This window comes from Ranitomeya variabilis, chromosome 8, assembly GCF_051348905.1.
Source record: "Ranitomeya variabilis isolate aRanVar5 chromosome 8, aRanVar5.hap1, whole genome shotgun sequence".
NCBI classification, from domain to species: Eukaryota; Metazoa; Chordata; class Amphibia; order Anura; family Dendrobatidae; genus Ranitomeya; species Ranitomeya variabilis.
In genome coordinates, this window is record NC_135239.1 from 195659800 (window position 1) to 195680626 (window position 20827).

Consider the following 20827-nt stretch of genomic DNA (forward strand, 5'->3'; position numbering starts at 1 on the left):
ACAAACCTCTCATTGTAAGAAATTCCCATTTTTAGTCCAAGAGGTCAGATCGGCCCATGGCGCCTCTTACCTATGTGCTGTGCGCAGGTGTCGCAGTACTCCGCGTACAAGGACTCGAAGCAGTTGCAGCAGTACGGACGGCCTTCTTTCATGATGTATCTCTGACCTCCAAGCACGGTTTCACATTCGAAGCAACAAAAGTGTTTCATGTGCCAGTGTCTCCCCTCCGCTTCTGTACATTCATCTGCAAAAATAATCTAACAGAGGAGAAACGCATGAGACAGACGGCAATGGCTGTACTTAAAGGGCATTTCCATCACCTAGTGACATGAACATGCACAAGTCAGCAGATGCCTGCACCAGTATGGAATGATTTACCATTATTAGTTTTTATTTAGCTTTATAGGATCTTTATCACTTTTTTTTTGTATAAAACCCTAACATTTTCATAAACTAAGATATTACAATTCTAAATGCCTGCAGCCGCCTCCAGAGGGCGCTAGCAACTTTATTGCATACTGGGCTAATAACTGGTACAAACACAGTATGCGATAATCACCAGAGCTCCCTCTAGTGGTGGCTGGAGGCAGTAACAATTTAAAGGGAATCTGTCATATTGAACAGTGGCACATTTTGGAGCAGGAGGAACTGGACAGGCTCACACACATATATATAATTTGTAGATAAATACTCCATAGAACTTTTTCACCTTTTCCCATCCAACTATATGGAAGCTTGTAATCTTGTAGTTCTACTCTATGGAGCGGCTCTAAGAGCTATTCCCACGCCATATGCTGTACAGCCATTACCTACCTCTAACTCAAACAATCACAGCTAGCTCGGACTGCTTTAATTTAAATTTTTTTAGGTGCCGCAGTCCTTAAAATTAGGACTGTTGAAATATGAGAAAAAAAAAATTAAATTAGACATGAAGGTATGGGGTTGGGTTGCTGCTTACTATGGATTTAGGAGTCCAGTGGGTGGAAATAAAATCATTATATAACTGTCAATCACTAAATAGGACCGCCTACTTGACTCCCAAGCATCAAAAGAGCAATTAATTACAAGTAGAGTTGAGCAAAAAAAAATTCACAAAACCACTTTGTTAGTCCGTGGCCGGCATACCACCCTCCGCAATCCTGGCGCCTCTTGTGATTAGTATTTGCAAGGTCATCACGAGAGGCGCAAGGGAGTCTGGAAGATACAAGGAGGCTTTTAGGTTTATTTTACAGTCCTGCTAAGTTTTTTGGCTCAACTCTAATTACAAGTCACAATTAAAGGCGTTGTCCATCCTAGGGGTCTTTTTCCCCCAAGTTAGTTAAATGCATGTATTGGGGGTTAAAATATTTTTTGCAGTTGGGTTACATAAAAAAAAAGTGCTGCAACGTTTCGCTTTCACTGGCTCATTGTGTTCCTGAACATTCAACTTTGATGTGGTCTGTGGACATGAATCAGCTTAGAGGAGCTCAGAAAAAGACAGATAAAGATAGATATAGAGATAATAGACACAGATATAGAGCAATTGTTAGGAGGATAGGAGTAGTAGTCTGTGCTGCTGTATTCAAGAAATCCGGAGAACGAGATCGGAATTGGACCATACAGTTTATTCTCAACGCGTTTTGAAGTTGGACTGATTTCTTCATCGGGACCACCACTTCTCCTGATGAAGACGTTGGTCCAACTTAGAAACGCGTTGAGACTAAACCGCGTGGTCTAATTCCTATCTCATCCTCTGGATTTCTTGAATACAGCACTCCTATCCTCCTACCAATTGCTCATTCTGCAGCTAGCAATAGAAAAGTGCAAGACAGGGGGTACAGAAGGCAACAATTTTAATGAAGCCCAAATGCAAAAATGATTTTGAGCCCAAAGTCCATGCATCAGGAAACAAAATTGCTTCCAAAAAGTGGACAACCCATTAATATTTTTCTATATGAATCCGCTCTATAAGATGGTGACCACAGATAGGACGGCGAGCTCAATGCTCTGTATCTAACGTGATCGTCGCCATTCACAATCGTGACTCTTTTTGTGCGCGATAGATTGTCTATCAATTCTATCTTTATTTATAGACTTTTGTGTTGTGGCTGCTACACTTTACAGCTCTAATAATAAAAAATATCACTTTATCGTTTCTTCCACTGACGCGTTTCGCCTTAAGAGTAAAACCAAATCGTCATGAGTGCATGTCCCCGGGGCTGTGAATAATCCGGCGTTATCCTATCCAGGGGCGGATTTTGCGGAGCTGTAACATACTGCAGTGAGATAAGACGGCAGCTATTTCTCACCAGCTCACCAGGACATATAGCAACTGAAGAATTTCTCAGAACATCTGCATAGACTGTGACCCCCGTGGGCATTCCTACACAATGGAGGCCCCTTCAACATCGCACCTCCGATCAATACTGACGTCGTGATCGTTGCCGCAGGGAATAGCAGAGACTTTCAATAACTGGAGATTTGTGAAATAAGAGTCATGTTTTGTTTTTTTTTCTGATGACATGAGTTATTACATGGCTGAGTGAAATGTGTTGGGAACATACTTGACTGACGCATGGAGACTACGAACTATATATATTAAAAAAAAAAAAGTCTGAAGATCATCTATTCAGGTCTTCTAAAATTAAATTTTTCACATTTTCTTTGGAAAAGCTCATCTCTCCCGTCAGGACTCGAGAAAGATTGTTAAAAACTCCCAGTAATTGCAACCATTAATGGGCGCCCAAGAGGAAAACCCAGATACAACGAATAGGATTCTTAAAGAAACAATTTAGGTGAACGTGATACACGGGGCGCAATGGTTCGGCACTAGGTTTTCATACACGACTCCTTTGACAACATCAGCAGATAAATTAGCTAGTGGTTAAATTAGGTTTTTATGCATTTTTTTTTAACTTTGGTATTTATTTTTTTTATTTTTCACATCATGATCTTTTTTAATAAAAAAAAATAGAAATCTTTCAGTTTTCACACTGGTCAAGGGAGCTCTTCCTGTTCTTTCGGGAAATGCACATGCACATTAGCAGCAATAGACAGACTCCGCCCTTCTCTTTTGTACGAAAGCATCTACTGAGCGTGTGCAAAGATTATTGTGAAGGGAGGTTGAGCAGGGTCAGCTGTGTCACATATACCCTATCCACAGCCAGTGTTGGACTGGGCTGGCAAGGGCCCACAAGTAACATAGAATCTAATAACTCACTGGTGAAGATTAATTTTTTCTGTAAATATTAAATCAATCTCATCAGAACTCCTTCACAATGGCCCACCTAGGAATTCTCCTGCTCTCTGGTGGGCCTGTCTGAGCCTACTCACAGCATAAATATATGAATGCTGAGGGTCCGACTGTTTGGACCTACATTGATGAAGAGAATGGGGACCCTAATTCCCTGTGAATGGAGCAGTAGTGAGCATGTGTGACCATAAAATCATTCATTGTCTGTATTAGTGGTGGTCACCCTTCTCACTAACACTCCATTCGCTCAGGAGATTTTGGGGTTCCCTGTTCTCAGAATTGGCAAGGGTGTCAGCAACCAATGATCATGAATTTATTATCTGTCCTGTAAATATAACCACTATTGGGAACCTCGACAATCATGAGAACGGAAGTCTCAAGGTCTCCTCTGTGAGTAGAGCAGTGGGGTAAGCATGTCCGACCATAGCACCAATCACTGTTGATAGGACTGGTGGTCGCACATGCTCACTAACACTCCATTCGCACAGGGAATTTGGGGTCCTCTGTTCTCAAAATCAGAACGGGTGTCAGCAACCAGACCTTCAGTGATCATACTTTTTTTTTTTATCTGTCACGTCGATATAACGGGGGGTCCACTTTTGTAACCAACGATCACAAGAATAGAGGTCTCAAATTCTCAAAGTCCTGTGTGAATAAAGCAGTAATAAGCATGTGCGACCACAGCACCAATCACTGTCTGTAAAACTGGTGGTCGCACATGCTCACTACAACTTCATGCACACAGGGATATTTGGGCCCCCTGTTCTCAGCAGCTGGCCCTCCAGTGATCTTACATTTATTATCTATCCTGTGGATAGATGATGACTTATTCGACAACTTCCTTTTCTAATTTGTATTTTTTTTATTATTATTATTATTATTATTATTATTATCTATGTATATAATTGTCTAAGGGTCTGTTTGTCTGTAACCGAAATCCCGTGTCGCTGATTGGTCGCGCCCAGCCAGCCTCGACCAATCAGCGTTCATAAATAAACTACATACATATACTAGAACGAGAATAACATGAAGGACAGTCTGTGAGGGAGAGAATAACATGGAGGACAGTCTGTGAGGGAGAGAATAACATGGAGGACAGTCTGTGAGGGTGAGAATAACATGGAGGACAGTCTGTGAGGGTGAGAATAACATGGAGGACAGTGTGTGAGGGAGAGAATAACATGGAGGACAGTGTGTGTGGGAGAGAATAACATGAAGGACAGTCTGTGAGGGAGAGAATAACATGGAGAACAGTCTGTGAGGGAGAGAATAACATGGAGGACAGTGTGTGAGGGAGAGAATAACATGGAGGACAGTGTGTGAGGGAGAGAACAACATGGAGGACAGTGTGAGGGAGAGAATAACATGGAGGAAAGTCTATGAGGGAGAGAATAACATGGAGGACAGTCTGTGAGGGAGAGAATAACATGGAGGACAGTCTGTGAGGGAGAGAATAACAAGGAGGACAGTCTGTGAGGGTGAGAATACCATGGAGGACAGTGTGAGGGTGAGAATAACATGGAGGACAGTCTGTGAGGGCGAGAATAAAAATGAGGACAGTCTGTGAGGGAGAGAATAACATGGAGGACAGTGTGAGGGAGAGAATAACATGGAGGACAGTCTGTGAGGGCGAGAATAACATGGAGGACAGTCTGTGAGGGTGAGAATAACATGGAGGACAGTCTGTGAGGGAGAGAATAACATGGAGGACAGTCTGTGAGGGAGAGAATAACATGAAGGACAGTGTGTGAGGGAGAGGATAACATGGAGGACAGTGTGTGAGGGAGAGAATAACATGGAGGACAGTCTGTGAGGGAGAGAACAACATGGAGGACAGTCTGTGAGGGAGAGAACAACATGGAGAACAGTCTGTGAAGGAGAGAATAACAAGGAGGACAGTGTGTGAGGGCGAGAATATTATGGAGGTCAGTCTGTGAGGGAGAGAACAACATGGAGGACAGTGTATAAGGAAGAGAATGAAAATTTTCCCCGTTTTTAAGTTTATCATATGGTAAAATAAACGGTGTCTTTGAAAACTATAAGTCATCCTGTAGAAAACAAGCTGTCATACAGCAATAGATGACTAATAAAGTTTTGACTCTTAAAATAAAGACAGGAGAAAAACAATGGCAGTGTGTCCAATGGGTTAAAACATAAATGTAAGCACCAATGTTTATATGAATACCAGATGGTGGCCCGATTCTAACAAATCGGGTATCTACTATATAATCGTCTAATTCTGTCTGTTTGTCTGTAAGGGAAATCCCGCGTCGCTGATTGGTCTTCGCCAGCTGCCCGCGACCAATCAGCGACAGGCGCAGTCCGGCCACGAATTGGCCCGGGATTTGAACCACGCTTCGCTGATTAGTCGCGCCTGGCCGCGACCAATCAGCGATATTGGCACGGGATTTAAACCCCCCTTCACTGATAATGTATACATTTTACCTGGAAAATCCTGTGTATTCATTGCATTATTCTTAAATCTTCATAAATAAACTACATACATATTCCAGAATACCCGATGCGTTAGAATTGGGCCATCATCTAGTTAACAATATGTATTTTATCATTTTACAGTTTTTGTTTATTGATTTAATTGTATTTATTTATGACGTTATCTGTTTATTTATTTTTTTATCAATATCTGAATTTCTCCCAGTAACTATTTGCGAAAGGAAACGACCTGAAAAACTAAGGAGGATGTTTTAAACTTTCCGCCATAGAAATGCAAACCCGCCAGCAAAAACAAGCAAAGTGTTACAATGCCACATAGTAGAGCCCACGCTGATCGCCACTCACCTCGTCGCAGGCGGCACATCGAGGTTTCAAGCACTCGGCGTGATGTCTGCCGCAGTAGATCTTCCCATCTTGATAGAAGTATATAAGGTCGACCAGCAGTTCATTACATATCGTGCACACGAAACACTGCGGATGCCAACAAATGCCGTGCCCGGCCCTGGATGCAAAGACGGCTATGTCCCCTCCATTAATCTGACCTCCGCACTGCATAAAAAGAGGTGATAGCGCATTATATCATGGGGGTTGAAATGCAAAAATAAAAAATAAAATTACCATTTGGCGTCTTTCCTAGTGTAGATTGTCGGCAAAATCCGTTTTTGTAGAGTCCTCGAACCCACCAGGATCCGGCTCAACTTGACGTGATTGTATTTCTCATTATTTAGCTGTACAGGTCATTAACTTGCTCCAAGGGAGGTTATTAGATTTTTTTTTTATCCAGAGAGTCTGCATTTAATATCTCAAATTGCTTCGCCTTCCGAAGCCGCGCCGAATATGATGCCTCAGGACTTCAATCGTCCTCAGGGGGCCTTGTCCAGCAAAATACGATAAAGAAGGTCTGAACGGCAACATCTCACACGCCAAGATTATAGGATGGTTATTAAAAAAAAAAAAGGGATTGAGAAATAAAATGGGAGCTGCGACTAAACGCTCCACGGTTCGGCTCGCAAACAGCGCAACAGTAATTAAACCCGTCATAAAAGCCAATGTAAAAAACGGCAATTATGTCAGTAGTAAAAAGGGTAAAATGCTGATGTAGAAAGTGAGGATGGGGCCGTGAGATCGGCAAGAAATAAAAGCAGATTTACTATGTAATCCCTGCAAAGTTAATGCAATGCTGATACATTGTTGCAGAAATTATGCAAATTGACTTTAATTGTGGACGGAGGCAGCCATATTTTTCTTTTCCTCTTTAAATTAGAAAGAATAATATAAGCGGATTATACGATTTGGAAAATGTTGAGACATTTAGTCATGTCCTCATGTCCCCTCTGGCTCTAATTTGTGACTTGTTAAAGAGATTATTAATTTTCTTTTCCATTTAATGTGCAAATTCAACAAAAAGAAGATTCTAGAAACTCTATGTTTCCCGAACATTTGCCAGGGTAAGCAGTGATCAACAACCAAAATAATGTTCATTCATCGGCTAATTGCATCTTTCACAGGGACCCGAACATCAATGTTGTCGGCAGCCCAATACCCGATGTACTGAAGAAATACTTTATAGAAAATTTGTCCTTATGCAGCTTACATAGCCTCGTGTAAAGGACCTTAAAGAGGACCAGTCGCTAGGCGAACACTGGCCAGCTTTTATTCCATTCCTGCTGCCCTGAGTAATTCTTTTTTTTCTTTTAAATCCGACCTACAATTCCAGAGATATGGTGCTTTTTATTTAGTGCTAATTTCTATTGTCTTTACAAAGGAGGAAGGTGGCTCACAAGATCCTCTTGGGCGTGTCTTTAGGTTGCTCTGCATGGTTACTCTATGAGCCACGCCCACATAAAGACAACCCCCACATAATTACCCTATAAACCACGCCCCTTTCATAAAGACCATAAAAAACTGCACCAAATAAAAAGGTTAATTTCTCTAACTTTATGGTAGATTTAAAAATATATATACATAGAACACTCAGGGGAATAAAATAAGTGTAAAAGCTCACCACTCTGATCTGGCTGAAGGTCCCTTTTAAACAAGCATTGATTACATTGCTACTTCATCGATTTGGATTAGTCATGGGCAGAACCTAACCCGTGTAAAACCCAGGTTAAATAGTCTAACAAAAAATTAGATTGTATTGCTACGTGAGCGGTAAATTGCAGAGATAGCTCCAGTGCAAAATTATGATGGATGCACTACAACGCCTTTTGAAGCCTTCATCAGGAAAACTATAGGGCGGACTTTGCTACAATGTGGCTGTCAGATAAATCGCAAGTCTAGGATACCTTGAGTGTTATGAGACATTCTGCTACTGGGGTAACATTTGCTTTAACTCAATGCCTTTTATCCAGATGACGGACCCACATGAAAGCCTCACTGTGAAGAATATTGGAGAATATTGGAGAAATAATTTTGTGACAATTCTATTTGGCCTGGGATTATAACATCCTCTTTCCTTGCAGGCACTCAGCAGGAAGTCCAATATTCTCCAAGCCTCAAGGAGATAATTGGCACATAGCTCAGTAGGGGAGGTCAAGCCTCGAAAGGCTGTGAGTGACAGATCTCGCACCTTGAGCCAGCTCAGAGCAAGCCAAAGGCTAAATATAGAGTCATGCTGAAGCTGACAAAGAACATTCTAGAAACATAATTCCATAAGGAGTTATTGAGATACTATACGTCCTAGCCGTACATTGTGTATATTTCCAAGATCTCCAGAACATGGCAAACTCCTTCCAGGGTCTTGATCCATTCTAGCACCCCAGGAAGGGGAGGTTCATAGAATGGCCAGTAGGAACAAGATCACAAAGATGTGTTTAGTCTCAATCCGTAGCAGGTGCCAGGCCAGATCAGATTGCACAAAAAGCGCCTCCCTAGGACTGTCCATTAAAGAGTTATGACTCATCTTAGGTTTGGGAATTTTTAGCTGCTAAAGGCAAGGTGAGTGGATTTGGGTTCAGCCCAGAGGGCAACAGGGGAGTGACCCAAAGGGGATAAAGGCTAGTGTAAGATCATGTGGTATCCGTCTCGGTTATGCTTGCGGTTCCCCTTGAATCGCGTATTGTGCTGTGAAGGACCTAGGATCATCAGCCCATACCTACTGCGGCCCAGCACCCACATGGTCAAACATCAACCCCATAAGTGACATGATCCATCTGCTTACATATTTTGTCTTACAACTATTGTATTTGCATATCTGACCATTGTATGTATATAACCATCGTGTATATAGTGTATTGTCTAGTGTGCCCTTAAGGCGATTATATAATTTAACCTTGGGCTGCTGTTTTATCTTGATCCATGAATCCACACATCCGTTTCTCGGTTTAACATTCTATGCTACCGAGGCTGGTTTCTGGCCCGATATAATCAGGACTTACAAGTGCTTCTCCCAAAATTAGAATATGATCAAAAAGTTTATTTATTTCAGTTCTTCAATACAAAAAGTGAAACTCATATATTATATAGTGTCATTACAGACAGTGATCTATTTCACGTGTTTATTTCTATTAATGTTTGGCGATTGGCTGCGCTGGTTACATGAAGGATGAGCAATGTTCATTTTTTTAAAAAATTTATTTTAACACTTTCTGTTTTGAGCCCGTTTAGTAAAAATTTCAGACAAGCCCTTTAAATGATTTAAAAAAAATATTACCCCCCACATTAGTTATTTTATCTGACAAATGCAAATACTGGTCAATAGTCAAACTCTTTACCTGCTCACATATGGCCCCTGTCATGGTCACCGGGAAGGGCCTGACATTCCCTCGCCCCAAATTCTCTCGTTTTCTTTGGTTGCTGAACAGCTTGAGCTCCCTCTTCTCTTCTTCATCCAGGGAATTGCAGTAGCGGACCTGCAAAGAGAAAAAAAAAAAATCAGCTCTGCAACATTCTGCAATTATATGAGTCACTGAACGTCAAAGACTTTTTAAGGTCTTTCCTAAAAATGATCTTTTAAAAGGGAAGACAGAAATTAAACAGTAAAGTCTAAAATATGAGCAGTTACAAAGAGCGCCTCTCACTCTGGAGAACCCGCCGTGTCCGGAATTACATCAACTACCCTCTGATGTAAATGGACTTTGTGTAATACTTAAATTGTCCTGCGGAGGCACTGCAGGAAAAACACTTATTGCTTGATCGCTGGTTTATAGCTGATCGCTGGAGGTTCTAGAGAGTGGACACTGTGATCCTCATATAACAAAAGGACCTAATTAAGTGGTTATTGTCCAACACGGGGACCATTTTATTAAAAAAACAAAGTACCGGTACAAAATCTGTCCACAGGTTACATATGGTATTGAGAATCACACCGTGTCAACGTCAGTGGAGCTGAGCTGCAATGCCATATATAACCCATTAGGACAAATGTTTATTAAAGGGGTTCTCCAAAAAATGTATACAAGTCTAATAAAGACGAAGAATATGGTAAAATAAAGAAATAAATTACACTCTCATGATAATTACCTTGGTGCCTCAGCATTACTGCTCTGGCGGTCCGTTGATCTTGTTGATTTGTCCCGCAGTGCTGTTTATGTGCATGTGACCGCTGCAGCCAATCTCTGTCCTCAGTGGTCTCGTGCCGAGGACAGTGATTGGCTGCACCAGTCACACTTGCAAAAATGGCACATCATCACTGCAGATCAACTCATCCACATCCCAAGGGGACCAATGGAGCGGAGATGGATTTACCAGGTGAATAGAAGTTATTTTGTAATTTTATCAAATTTCCTGGACTTAGCAATTTCATAAAGAAAAAAAAATCCAGGACAATCCCTTTAATTTAGAAAGTTGTACACCGCAGCGTTTTTATTTATGTATCTTATTTCGTACAACAGGGCAGCGTGCCTAAACCAATAAGGGATGAATCTAAGTCCAATCTGCGTCGAGACACTAAGAATTGAAAATGAAGCTATGAGAAGACATTACGCCGGCTCTTACCGCTGAGAAAATGTCATACTAACATTTTCCAGATAGAGACTGTGGCTGGAGTACAGCATCCTGCTGCTTACAGCCAATATCATATTTAAACCCATCGTTTGCTTTTGCCATTTTTTCAAGATGCAAGAATTGCATCCAAATACACAAAAGCAACCGCTGCCCACAAATAACCAATCAATGGTGGAACAACTCACCTCTCATCCTTATGCCACCAAACTGTCAATGTGATAGGATGGGAAAGTGAATATAACACAGGGGTCAATTAAGTTCTTGGGCCACTACTTATTCAGCCTAGAGCGATTTCTTTCAACCCTCCTCCAAACACATGCACACTCCGCTTGGCTGATCATGCATGTGTTCTGGAGAGAAGAGAGTAAACCACTGCCAGACATCTTTGGCGGTAGAGTATCTTCGCTATGGACAAAAAAGAATCTAGGAACGGAAATTCAACATGCTCAATCCTCCTTTCTCATGGTATGATCTGACGGGTAAAAGTCAGGAAGTCCCCATTGGCTGGTCTGAAATGATCAGGTTCAGCAGGCATTGATCTGTGATGTTCGGCGAATTTGAAGGGGCTGGCCAACGAAGATAAGTTATTACTATAGATGCAGGGATGGCATCGCGGGACCCCAGTCTACAGGCCAGGTCAGTGTTCTCTGGCCGTGGTCAGGAGCTACGTCATTTTCCATAGCTTACAGATTTGACGGCATGGCCTGGCATCATTTGTACGGCACATTGGTGACATCTCGCCAACCCAGCTTATCGTAAGACAAGCCTGGGATCACAGAGGCTAAGAAAATTCAAGCAGCTCCTGTCCACAGTCAAGGAGCACTGACCTTGACTATAGATTGGGGTTGCGCAAAGTAATCTGCTCATCTCTAGTTACCACCTATCTGCTAGCAAACAAATGAGATTAAAGTGGAGGTTCATTATATCAAAGACGATGAAAAAAAAATGTAAGCCGATATATCTCAAAAAGCAATATTATATATCTAAACTGTACTTGGACTTCTTCCCCCCAAAATAGCATATTCTAGATTATTCACAATTGCCACTGGCACTTCAGGTGGACCATAAGTAAGGAAGTTTGACTGACATGTTCTCATGTGGAGACCATGAAGGAATCTTCCCCGTGGAGCAACATCAAAGGGATGAGGCTTGGAACCATTTGCCGGTGGAAGCCAGATACATGGGTTTATGCAATACAAGTCTGGTCTAGTTAGTGACGTGGAAAAGCCCCTAGGACCTTTATTTCATCTGGAGAACATGGCTTGGTTATCCAAACTAAAATGTACCAGGAGCCCATAATCTAAGTGTGAGGCCTCCAAATCCTCTAGTCTTGTAAAGGAAGATTGAAGGAACTCTCCCTAAAACTGGATGTCCCATATTGGGTGGAGTTACTCTATTGGCAAAGATAGAACAATGACTCACATTGTAGAATGGCTCAAGTCCATCATAATATTGAAGGCATTGAGATTATTTTGAAGGTACTAGCTCTCATTAAGATGATCCAGCTCAAATAATTCAATATGGGAAAAAAAAAGTATGTTAATAAGTTCTCCAGTAGGAAGAAAACTACTTCTCTAGTGACGACTATTTGTAAACCTGAAGTTAAGAAAATATTCAATGATATTAGCTACATTTCCAAGGTTGGCTCAAGTCTACAAAAGAAGAATGTACACAAGACATCCATATGCAAACGAGGCATTAAAAAAAATATCATAACCATTGCCATAGAAGGTGTGTGCCAAAAAAGTGAAAACTGCAGGCAAAGATATTAAATTCCTTAGATAATGTCTCCACCCAAGACTACTAACAAGATTTTGAGAGTAAAGCAGTAAAGTGTAACCCAATTTATGTTCCCCTGCCAAATTTTTCCCTGGAACACATAATTTGGGAGATATCATGTAGGTCCCATATTGCTACGTTAAGCAATGACTATCTCTCCTGCTCTAGGATAGAGAATACTCTAAAGGCCCCACACACAAAAGACAGCCATCGGCTGAGCAATCTCCATAGACCGGAAGTTTCAGCTTGGGCAAGCGTCCGTGTGTTCTCTATGAGATTGCGTTTGCCAGAATCTTCTGGTGATGGCTCAACTCTAAGGAAAACAAAAGGATCGGCATTTAGAAATCCAATGTGCCTATTCTTCTCTTTTACAGATGATGTCGGGAAGAGTCGGGAGGCCTCTATACACATTAATTTCTAAGTGAAATGGTCAGCACTCCATCTCATTGTGGTGCACATGGAGAGAAGTAGTAGTGAATAGTGATGAGCGAGGGTACTCGTTGCTCGGGTTTTCCCGAGCACGCTCGGGTGGTCTCCGAGTATTTATGACTGCTCGGAGATTTAGTTTTCATTGCCCCAGCTGAATGATTTACAGCTACTAGCCAGGCTGAGTACATGTGAGGATTCCCTAGCAACCAGGCAACCCCCACATGTACTCAGCCTGGCAAGTAGCTGTAATTCATTCAGCTGAGGCAATGAAAACTAAATCTCCGAGCAATCATAAATACTCGGAGACCACCTGAGCGTGCTGGGGAAAACCCAAGCAACGAGTACACTCGCTCATCACTAGTAGTGAATGAAGTAATCCCGGTATTCACGTGTTGAATAATGCTCATTTAATCATGGAAATCCATGGATTTCTATGTATTGGATGAAATGAGCATTATTCAACATCAACTCGCGAGTGCCAGGATTTCTTCCTTCACCTATACACATTAGACTCTCAGCTCATCCCTCCAATATCGGCAGGTTTGCCCATCTCTTGTCTAATGCGGATAGGAGTCTAAAAGGTGGCCACACGCCTAGAGTAGATGTCATCCGATGGCTATTCCTTCCAACAGCCCTAATACACATGCATGCTTAGCTCAGTTGAGTGTGCACATGTTTTCATTGGGAAGGGGGCTATTGCTAGATATCTCTAGTAGTGGCAATTCTCTTTTAAGAACAAAAGCTTGGGTATGCTGAAATTCCATATGGCCGATCCTTCTATTCCTGACATTTGATGTCAGCCAAGAGACGGAATCTATCATACACCAGACTTGTTTGGCCAATCCTGCCCAATTCATAAGGTTTGCCCAAAGTTCATTTTAATGTGCATTTGGTCCTTTTGGACTTGAGGATGACAAGAAGTTGCTCATGGGTGTGTTCCTACAAAACTGTAGCTTATACTACAAGGAACCTACATTATGGAGATGTTAGGAAGGTCCTACCCAGAAAACTACATTTTTGTAGATGAAGGATTAAGGCAACACTGACTTGGCTTCAAGTTCTGGATTAATCAAACCAAAAGACGCTTCAAAGATCTCCGCATTATGGGCCCCAAAGAAGTAATATTCATGGGTGGGAGATCTGACCGTAAATACTAGTGACATTTGAGGATGACAAAGATGTTCCTACGTGTATAAACACATTCATGTATTAGTTCTTCAGTTTCAGAACGAAAGCATTTAGCATATGGATTACATTACAGATGCAATAGAGAATAATAACATTAATGTTCATACAAAAATCACAAAAATGCCAACATATGGGTTGAATTGAATTATCTTAATTTCATTCCAAGATCTCGAAAGATGAATTAACCCTTAAGCGCAAACCTCATATGGAAACTCAGTTGGAGATGATTTTCTAAGTCAGATTTCCAATCTTTCACTTTATCTTTTGTTCTTGCTTTCATCCAAGCCCAACTTTTTGCAGGATCTCGATCTATTATTTATTGACATTCTGGAATGCGACCAGGTTTGTTTCAGATTGTGCGCATCCAATATTACCCTGATCCCACCGCAGTCCGTTCCCAGTTTACTTCTCTGCCAAGGTCCACACACTGCTTGGAATTGCAAGAGGTTATGGCAGGGTCAGGACAAAGTATTTTGGTGCCCTAGGCAGATTAAGCCTACGGTGCCCCCACCCCAAAGCAAAGGAATGGCTCAGAGACTAAGGTAACAGGACCCCTAAAGCACATACCCCCTTCCCCTTCAATGGGTTAGGTAGCAAACTCTGATGACCACTTCCACTAAAATTAGTACCTTTGTCACAAAAAAATGTTTGTAAAAATAAAAAACTGGTGTAATTTAGGGATGTGACTCAACAAGGAATGCAATTTCAAAATTAGATACAGAATCAGTCATTTTATATGGCCCTTTACACAATACAGGTTAAAAAATAGCAAAATTCATCCCTGATGTCCTAGATTTAAATGTAGAACCCAAGGATAGTCATGGAAGCTAATAAAGCGTAACTATAATCTTGGCTGTTTGGTTTCAATTCAGGTGTCCAGCATTTGGCAAATACCCTAATGGAAAATAAACAGACTCATTATAAATAAAGGGATGATACGTCTGATAGTTTTTGTGTCCGTCATGCGACAAATACAGCTTGCACAAAACGGATGGTGGTTCTGGTGATGTATTCCGTTCTGTTGACACACTCATGTAGTGATGGTTGTTCTGGTGCTGTATTCGTGTAGTGAAGATGATTCTAGTGATATATTCAGAAACAGAATCATACATAAACGTAGAACTGTTCATAAATACAAAGCCAAAATCATCATCAATACATAATTTGTGCACCAGAACCATCAATAAATAGTACATGAATATGGACCCAGAAACATCAGTGAATAAATACATCACCAGAACTACCATCAGTACATGAATGTCACCAGAACCACCAAGAGTACATGAATATATGACCAGAACCAAGAATACTTGAATACAACAACCAAGCTTTATACAACAATCAATTGTAATATCAAGTCAGCCCCATAAACAATTGTATCGCATGAACCTACAACTCCCAATATGTCCTTAACAATGGTAAGAAGATACTGGGAGTTGTTATTAACAGCCATCATAAGACTGGAGACCATATAGAAACCACAGCATTGATGAGAATTCGTTAGTATCATAAATACATATTTACATCCAGGTACCTTATAGATTACATATTTTTTGGAGACGTCTCTTTTCATCCCCATCTTGTCTAGATGCTATGATGACTTTTCACATCTACAGCTGTTCTCTGCAGACCTCCCTCTTCTCTGGTCATTTGGAGCACATCCCGACACAGTGCCCTTAAAAATAAGAGTGTTATTAAAATGCCCTCTGCATAAAAATATCTATCCATATTTTGACCTTAAATAAGCCTCCTATGGTATCTGGCCTCCTCGCTGTCCACCATTATGAGCAATAGCAATAACAGCCATACCATCCGCGCTTATAAAACACAGCCTATACCCATGGCTGTCCCCTCTCTAATTTTCCATTGCACTTTCTATATCTCCACACTGTCCCCCCACCATGGTAACCTCTCTCCATATTATGCCTCCATTTCACGCTGTCCCCTCCCCATATCAATTCAGTGCCCCTTCTCACACTATACCCTCAATACTGGCCACCACTCTGCCCTCTTCAAACTGGAAGCACTTCTCACACTGTCCCCCTACACAGTATAATGGTCACCACAGTCGCCCATATGGTATTATTTTATTCCCCACATCTGCACAGATCTTCATTTTACCCACCCCTCTGCACTACCCCTCAGCTTATTCCCCCATCTGCACAGCCCCTCATTTTATTCCCCCCCTCTGCATAGCCCCTTAACTTATTCCCCCCATCTGCACAATCCGTCATTTCATTCCGCCCCATCTGCACAGCTCATTTTATTCTCCCATCTGCACAATCTCTTTTTATTCCATCTGCACAGCCCTCAGCTTATTCCCACAGTCTGCACAGCCACTCAGTTTACCCCCAGATCTGCACAGCCCCTCAGTTTATTACCATCTGCACAGCCCATTTATTACCCCCATCTGCACCATCCCTCATTTTAATCCCCCATCTACATAGCCCCTCATTTAATTCACCCATCTGCACAGACTCTCATTTTACCCCCTCTGCACAGCCCCCATAAGCTTATTCCCCCATCTGCACAGCCCGTCATTTTATTCCCATAAGCACAGCCCCTCCTCTCAATGTATGCCCCCTACACATTAATATAATATAATAAAAAAAGGTCATACTCGCCTAATCCCGACACTTCTGTGAAGTGCCGCAATGGAATCTGGAAGGAGCGATGATGTCACTTCACCGCACCATCCAACGTCCCGTGTGCGCCTTCTCCAACAAGGCGCAGGCGTGCGTCTTGCTGGAGATCCCGGCGGTGGAGCACGCAAGATTACAGTTCCTCCGCTCCTGTCCTCGGCGGCGCACACAGCAATTACATTCATGTTTGAGATGCAAATACAATTGAGAGCAGGGAGGGAGCGATTAGTGGGGCGCAGGTAGAGAGGGGCGAGCGGCAGCAATGACTGACACTGCTCCCCTGTGTGCCCACACCCCTGCCATATCTGTGCTGAATGTCTGCGGCCAAAGGAAGATGTAGGGCAACCGCAGACATTCAGCAATATTTTTAACAAAGTGCACCCCCTGGGGTAGGCAAGAGGTAGTGCCCTAGGCAGGTGCTTTCCCTGCCTACCCCTCGTCCCAGATTTGGGTCATGGGAAGCCGTGATATGGGATCCGATGGGTTGTAACCACAATACGCAGACCCCTAGCATGTTGCCTCCTTTTACTACCATCATACATGTCAGGAAAGGATCGCATTTCCAGTCTAAATTGTTTTTCAAAAAGTCACTTACGGTAATTCTGTAGACACAAACAGGAGTGACAACCGTTTTGATTTGATGAGATGTAACAAAATATTATTTTCTAAAACGTCATTAAAATACGCCATAAAATTTGCCGTCCATGCTGATTTACCCCAAAATGGCTTTGTTAAAATTATATTTATGTGCACGACAAATCAACTGTGGGGACCAAAGGTCAAGAAGACACCTTTAACCTCCCCAAATACGCACATGTAATAAAAACCAGATATTAATAGAAATGCCTAAGTGGAATGTATACCCTACACTGTAAACATATGGAATTCATAGACAGGACAAGCGATCCCACTAATCATCAGCTGCAAACACTGGTGAAGGGCGAATAATGTTACAGTCATAAAAATCTAGCGTTTTAAAGGCATTGTAAAAAAATAAAAAAATAGAAAACATAAAAATAACTTGGCCATGCGAAGACGATGTCAAAAACATGTGCATCCGAATGACTAACAAATGTGTCTTTGTCCGCAAAACCCAACAGTAGATCTGATTCCACTTTCTAACATGGACTTAACCAACTGGAGTTCACATTTATTTTTTTATTATGGGAAATAAATCATTTTGATACTTGGCGCCCATGATGTGGTTCAAGTAATAGATCATTTTAATTTTTGTCCCCATTTTTTTTTGACACTTTGACTATAAAGGACATCTCTAGATCTGGAGGACACAATGTGTGTATTCGATGGACAGCCAATTGTTTTCAATCGGAAGGAGTAATTCTTTATTTGTCCTGCGGGGGCAATGCAGGAAAACTGAACACTTTCAGGTTCTATCCCAAGTCACGGTCGATCACTAGGTCCAAGACAAGTGCTGCAGAACAAGTTGGCACGATAAATATAAAATTTTTATTATTTATCCCTTATTTCATAAAGAAGGGCGATTAAATATCCTTTATTATATTAACCAAACAACATTTCCAAATCCAGTTGTTTCCCCATCATCTGACGTGCTTTCTATAAACAGGTCATACACATTTAGGGCCTGATTCCTCATTGGCGGGGATTTTTTAAATCACATTTTTTTTTGTTTTGTGGTCTAAATTGCCATTCTCTGAGCCAAGTTCTTCAAAATGGAAAACAATGTTCATGGCTCTCGTGCAAAATAAAAAAAATGGTCTTAAGTTGTCATTAAATTTATTTTTTGCCACTTTTTTTGGTGCAAATCAAAAAGTTTTAGGGAAGTGCGCAGGGGCGTAACTACCGCGGTCGCAGCGGTTGCCGCTGCGACCGGGCCCGGCGGGTCAGGGGCCCGGCAGGCAAGTGCATAATAGATATATCATGATAACATTATCTGACCATTAGAGGTCCTATGGTGCCTTTTTAATGGATCTTCAGCAAAGTCCATTAATACTTGATAAATGAAGCATTTAACTCCAGGGATCCCACCGAGATCTGTTTGAAGGGGGATGGACATGTCAGCTCATGCATAACGTGCCACATAAATTGCTTACTTAGGCACAACTTTGAACATTTGGTCGTGGTTTTGCCCGGTACTGCGACTGTGTATTTACCGTATATACTCGAGTATAAGCCGAGATTTTCAGCCCAAATTTTTGGTCTGAAAGTGCCCCCTCGGCTTATACTCGAGTCATGATCGGTGGTGGGGTCGGCGGGTGAGCACGGTCATATACTTACCTGCTTCCGGGGGTCCTGGCGCTCCCCCTGCACGTCCCACTGTCTCCGGGTGCCGCAGCCTCTTCCCCTGAGCGGTCACGTGGGACCGCTCATTAGAGAAATGAATAGGCTGCTCCACCTCCCATAGGGGCGGAGCCGCATATTCATTTCTCTAATGAAGCGGTGCCGGTGACCGCTGACAGAGAAAGAGGCTGCGGCACCGAAGACAGGCAGGGGGAAGGAGCGGGACGCCGGGAGCAGGTAAGTATCGCATATTCACCTGTCCTCGTTCCACACGCCGGGCGCTGTCTCCATCTTCCCGGCGTCTCTCTCTCTGCACTGACTGTGCAGGTCAGAGGGCGCGATGACGCATATAGTGTGCGCGCCGCCCTCTGCCTGATCAGTCAGTGCGGAGAGACGCCGGGAAGATGGCGCCGAGGAGCTGCAAGCAAGAGAGGTGAGTATGTGTTTTATTTTGTTTATTGCAGCAGCACAGATTTATGTGGAGCATCTATGGGGCAATGGTGCAGAGCACTATATGGCAGAGCTATGGGGCAACGGTGCAGAGTACTATATGGCAGAGCTATGGGGCAATGGTGCAGAGCACTATATGGCACAGCTATGGGGCAACGGTGCAGAGCACTATATGGCACAGCTATGGGGCAATGGTGCAGAGCACTATATGGCACAGCTATGGGGCAACGGTGCAGAGCACTATATGGCAGAGCTATGGGTCAATGGTGCAGAGCACTATATGGCACAGCTATGGGGCAACGGTGCAGAGCACTATATGGCAGAGCTATGGGGCAATGGTGCAGAGCACTATATGGCAGAGCTATGGGGCAACGGTGCAGAGCACTATATGGCAGAGCTATGGGGCAATGGTGCAGAGCACTATATGGCAGAGCTATGGGGCAATGGTGCAGAGCACTATATGGCAGAGCTATGGGGCAATGGTGCAGAGCACTATATGGCACAGCTATGGGGCAACGGTGCAGAGCATTGTATATATGGCACAGCTTTATGTGGAGTATCTATGGGGCCATAATGAACGGTGCAAAGCATTATATGTGGCACAGCTTTATGTGGAGCATCTATGGGGCCATAATCAATGGTATGGAGTATCTATTTCTAATTTTGAAATTCACCGGTACCTGCTGCATTTTCCACCCTAGGCTTATACTCGAGTCAATAAGTTTTCCCAGTTTTTTGTGGCAAAATTAGGGGGGTCGGCTTATACTCGGGTCGGCTTATACTCGAGTATATACGGTATGTTGAATGGCACTGAGATACAGAACCAGGCACAGCTGCAACAAAGTGAATGGTACTGTGGGTAAATAATATTGGAGATGCAATGTAAGGAATGAGAAAACAGATAAGGATGGTCCACTAAAATCCATTCTTGGGGTTGGACTTCTCACGTATTCAGGCTTAACCAGCAAGTAAAAGGGTTGACCCGAAAGCAGAAGCTAAAAAGGAAGAGCGGGGGGAATGGACCAATTGGTGGGTAAGATGCACCAAACTTTTTTTCTCTTTTGAATACTGCTGGAGTTATGGAGAAAACTGGAAACTTTTTGAGTATATCAGTACTTACTTCATTGTCATGGGGAGGCAGCTGATGTAGAAGCTGTTTGATCCTCGACTTCTCGCCGGGGCTGTTTACATAGGGAACTTTATCATCGGGTAAGCAGCTATAATACTGGTGAACCTGGAGACACAAAAGACGGGCAATCATTTTTAACGGTGCAACATTTTCAAAGTTTCTACACTCAAAATGAAAAAAATAAATTATATATATATATATATATATATATATATATATATATATATACACATATAACAAAGTCAGAACTAATATTTTTATCTTTCCAGTGTATAAATCTGCTTGGCCACAGTTACTAGAACAGACAGAGTGCCTTTC

The 20827-nt window shown here is 42.4% G+C and overlaps 1 protein-coding gene across 2 annotated transcripts in view; it reads right to left on the minus strand.

Annotated features, from left to right (window-relative positions):
* Window positions 1–20827, minus strand: part of PRICKLE2 (prickle planar cell polarity protein 2) — a 237852-nt gene that overhangs the window by 27237 nt on the left and 189788 nt on the right. For both annotated transcript variants that reach the window (XM_077275936.1, XM_077275938.1), the window contains 4 exons: window positions 20501–20614; window positions 9403–9540; window positions 6032–6235; window positions 71–257 (listed from right to left, as the gene is read on the minus strand). In XM_077275936.1, the coding sequence (XP_077132051.1) occupies window positions 71–257; window positions 6032–6235; window positions 9403–9540; window positions 20501–20614 (643 nt within the window). The remainder of the gene's footprint in view (window positions 1–70; window positions 258–6031; window positions 6236–9402; window positions 9541–20500; window positions 20615–20827) is intronic.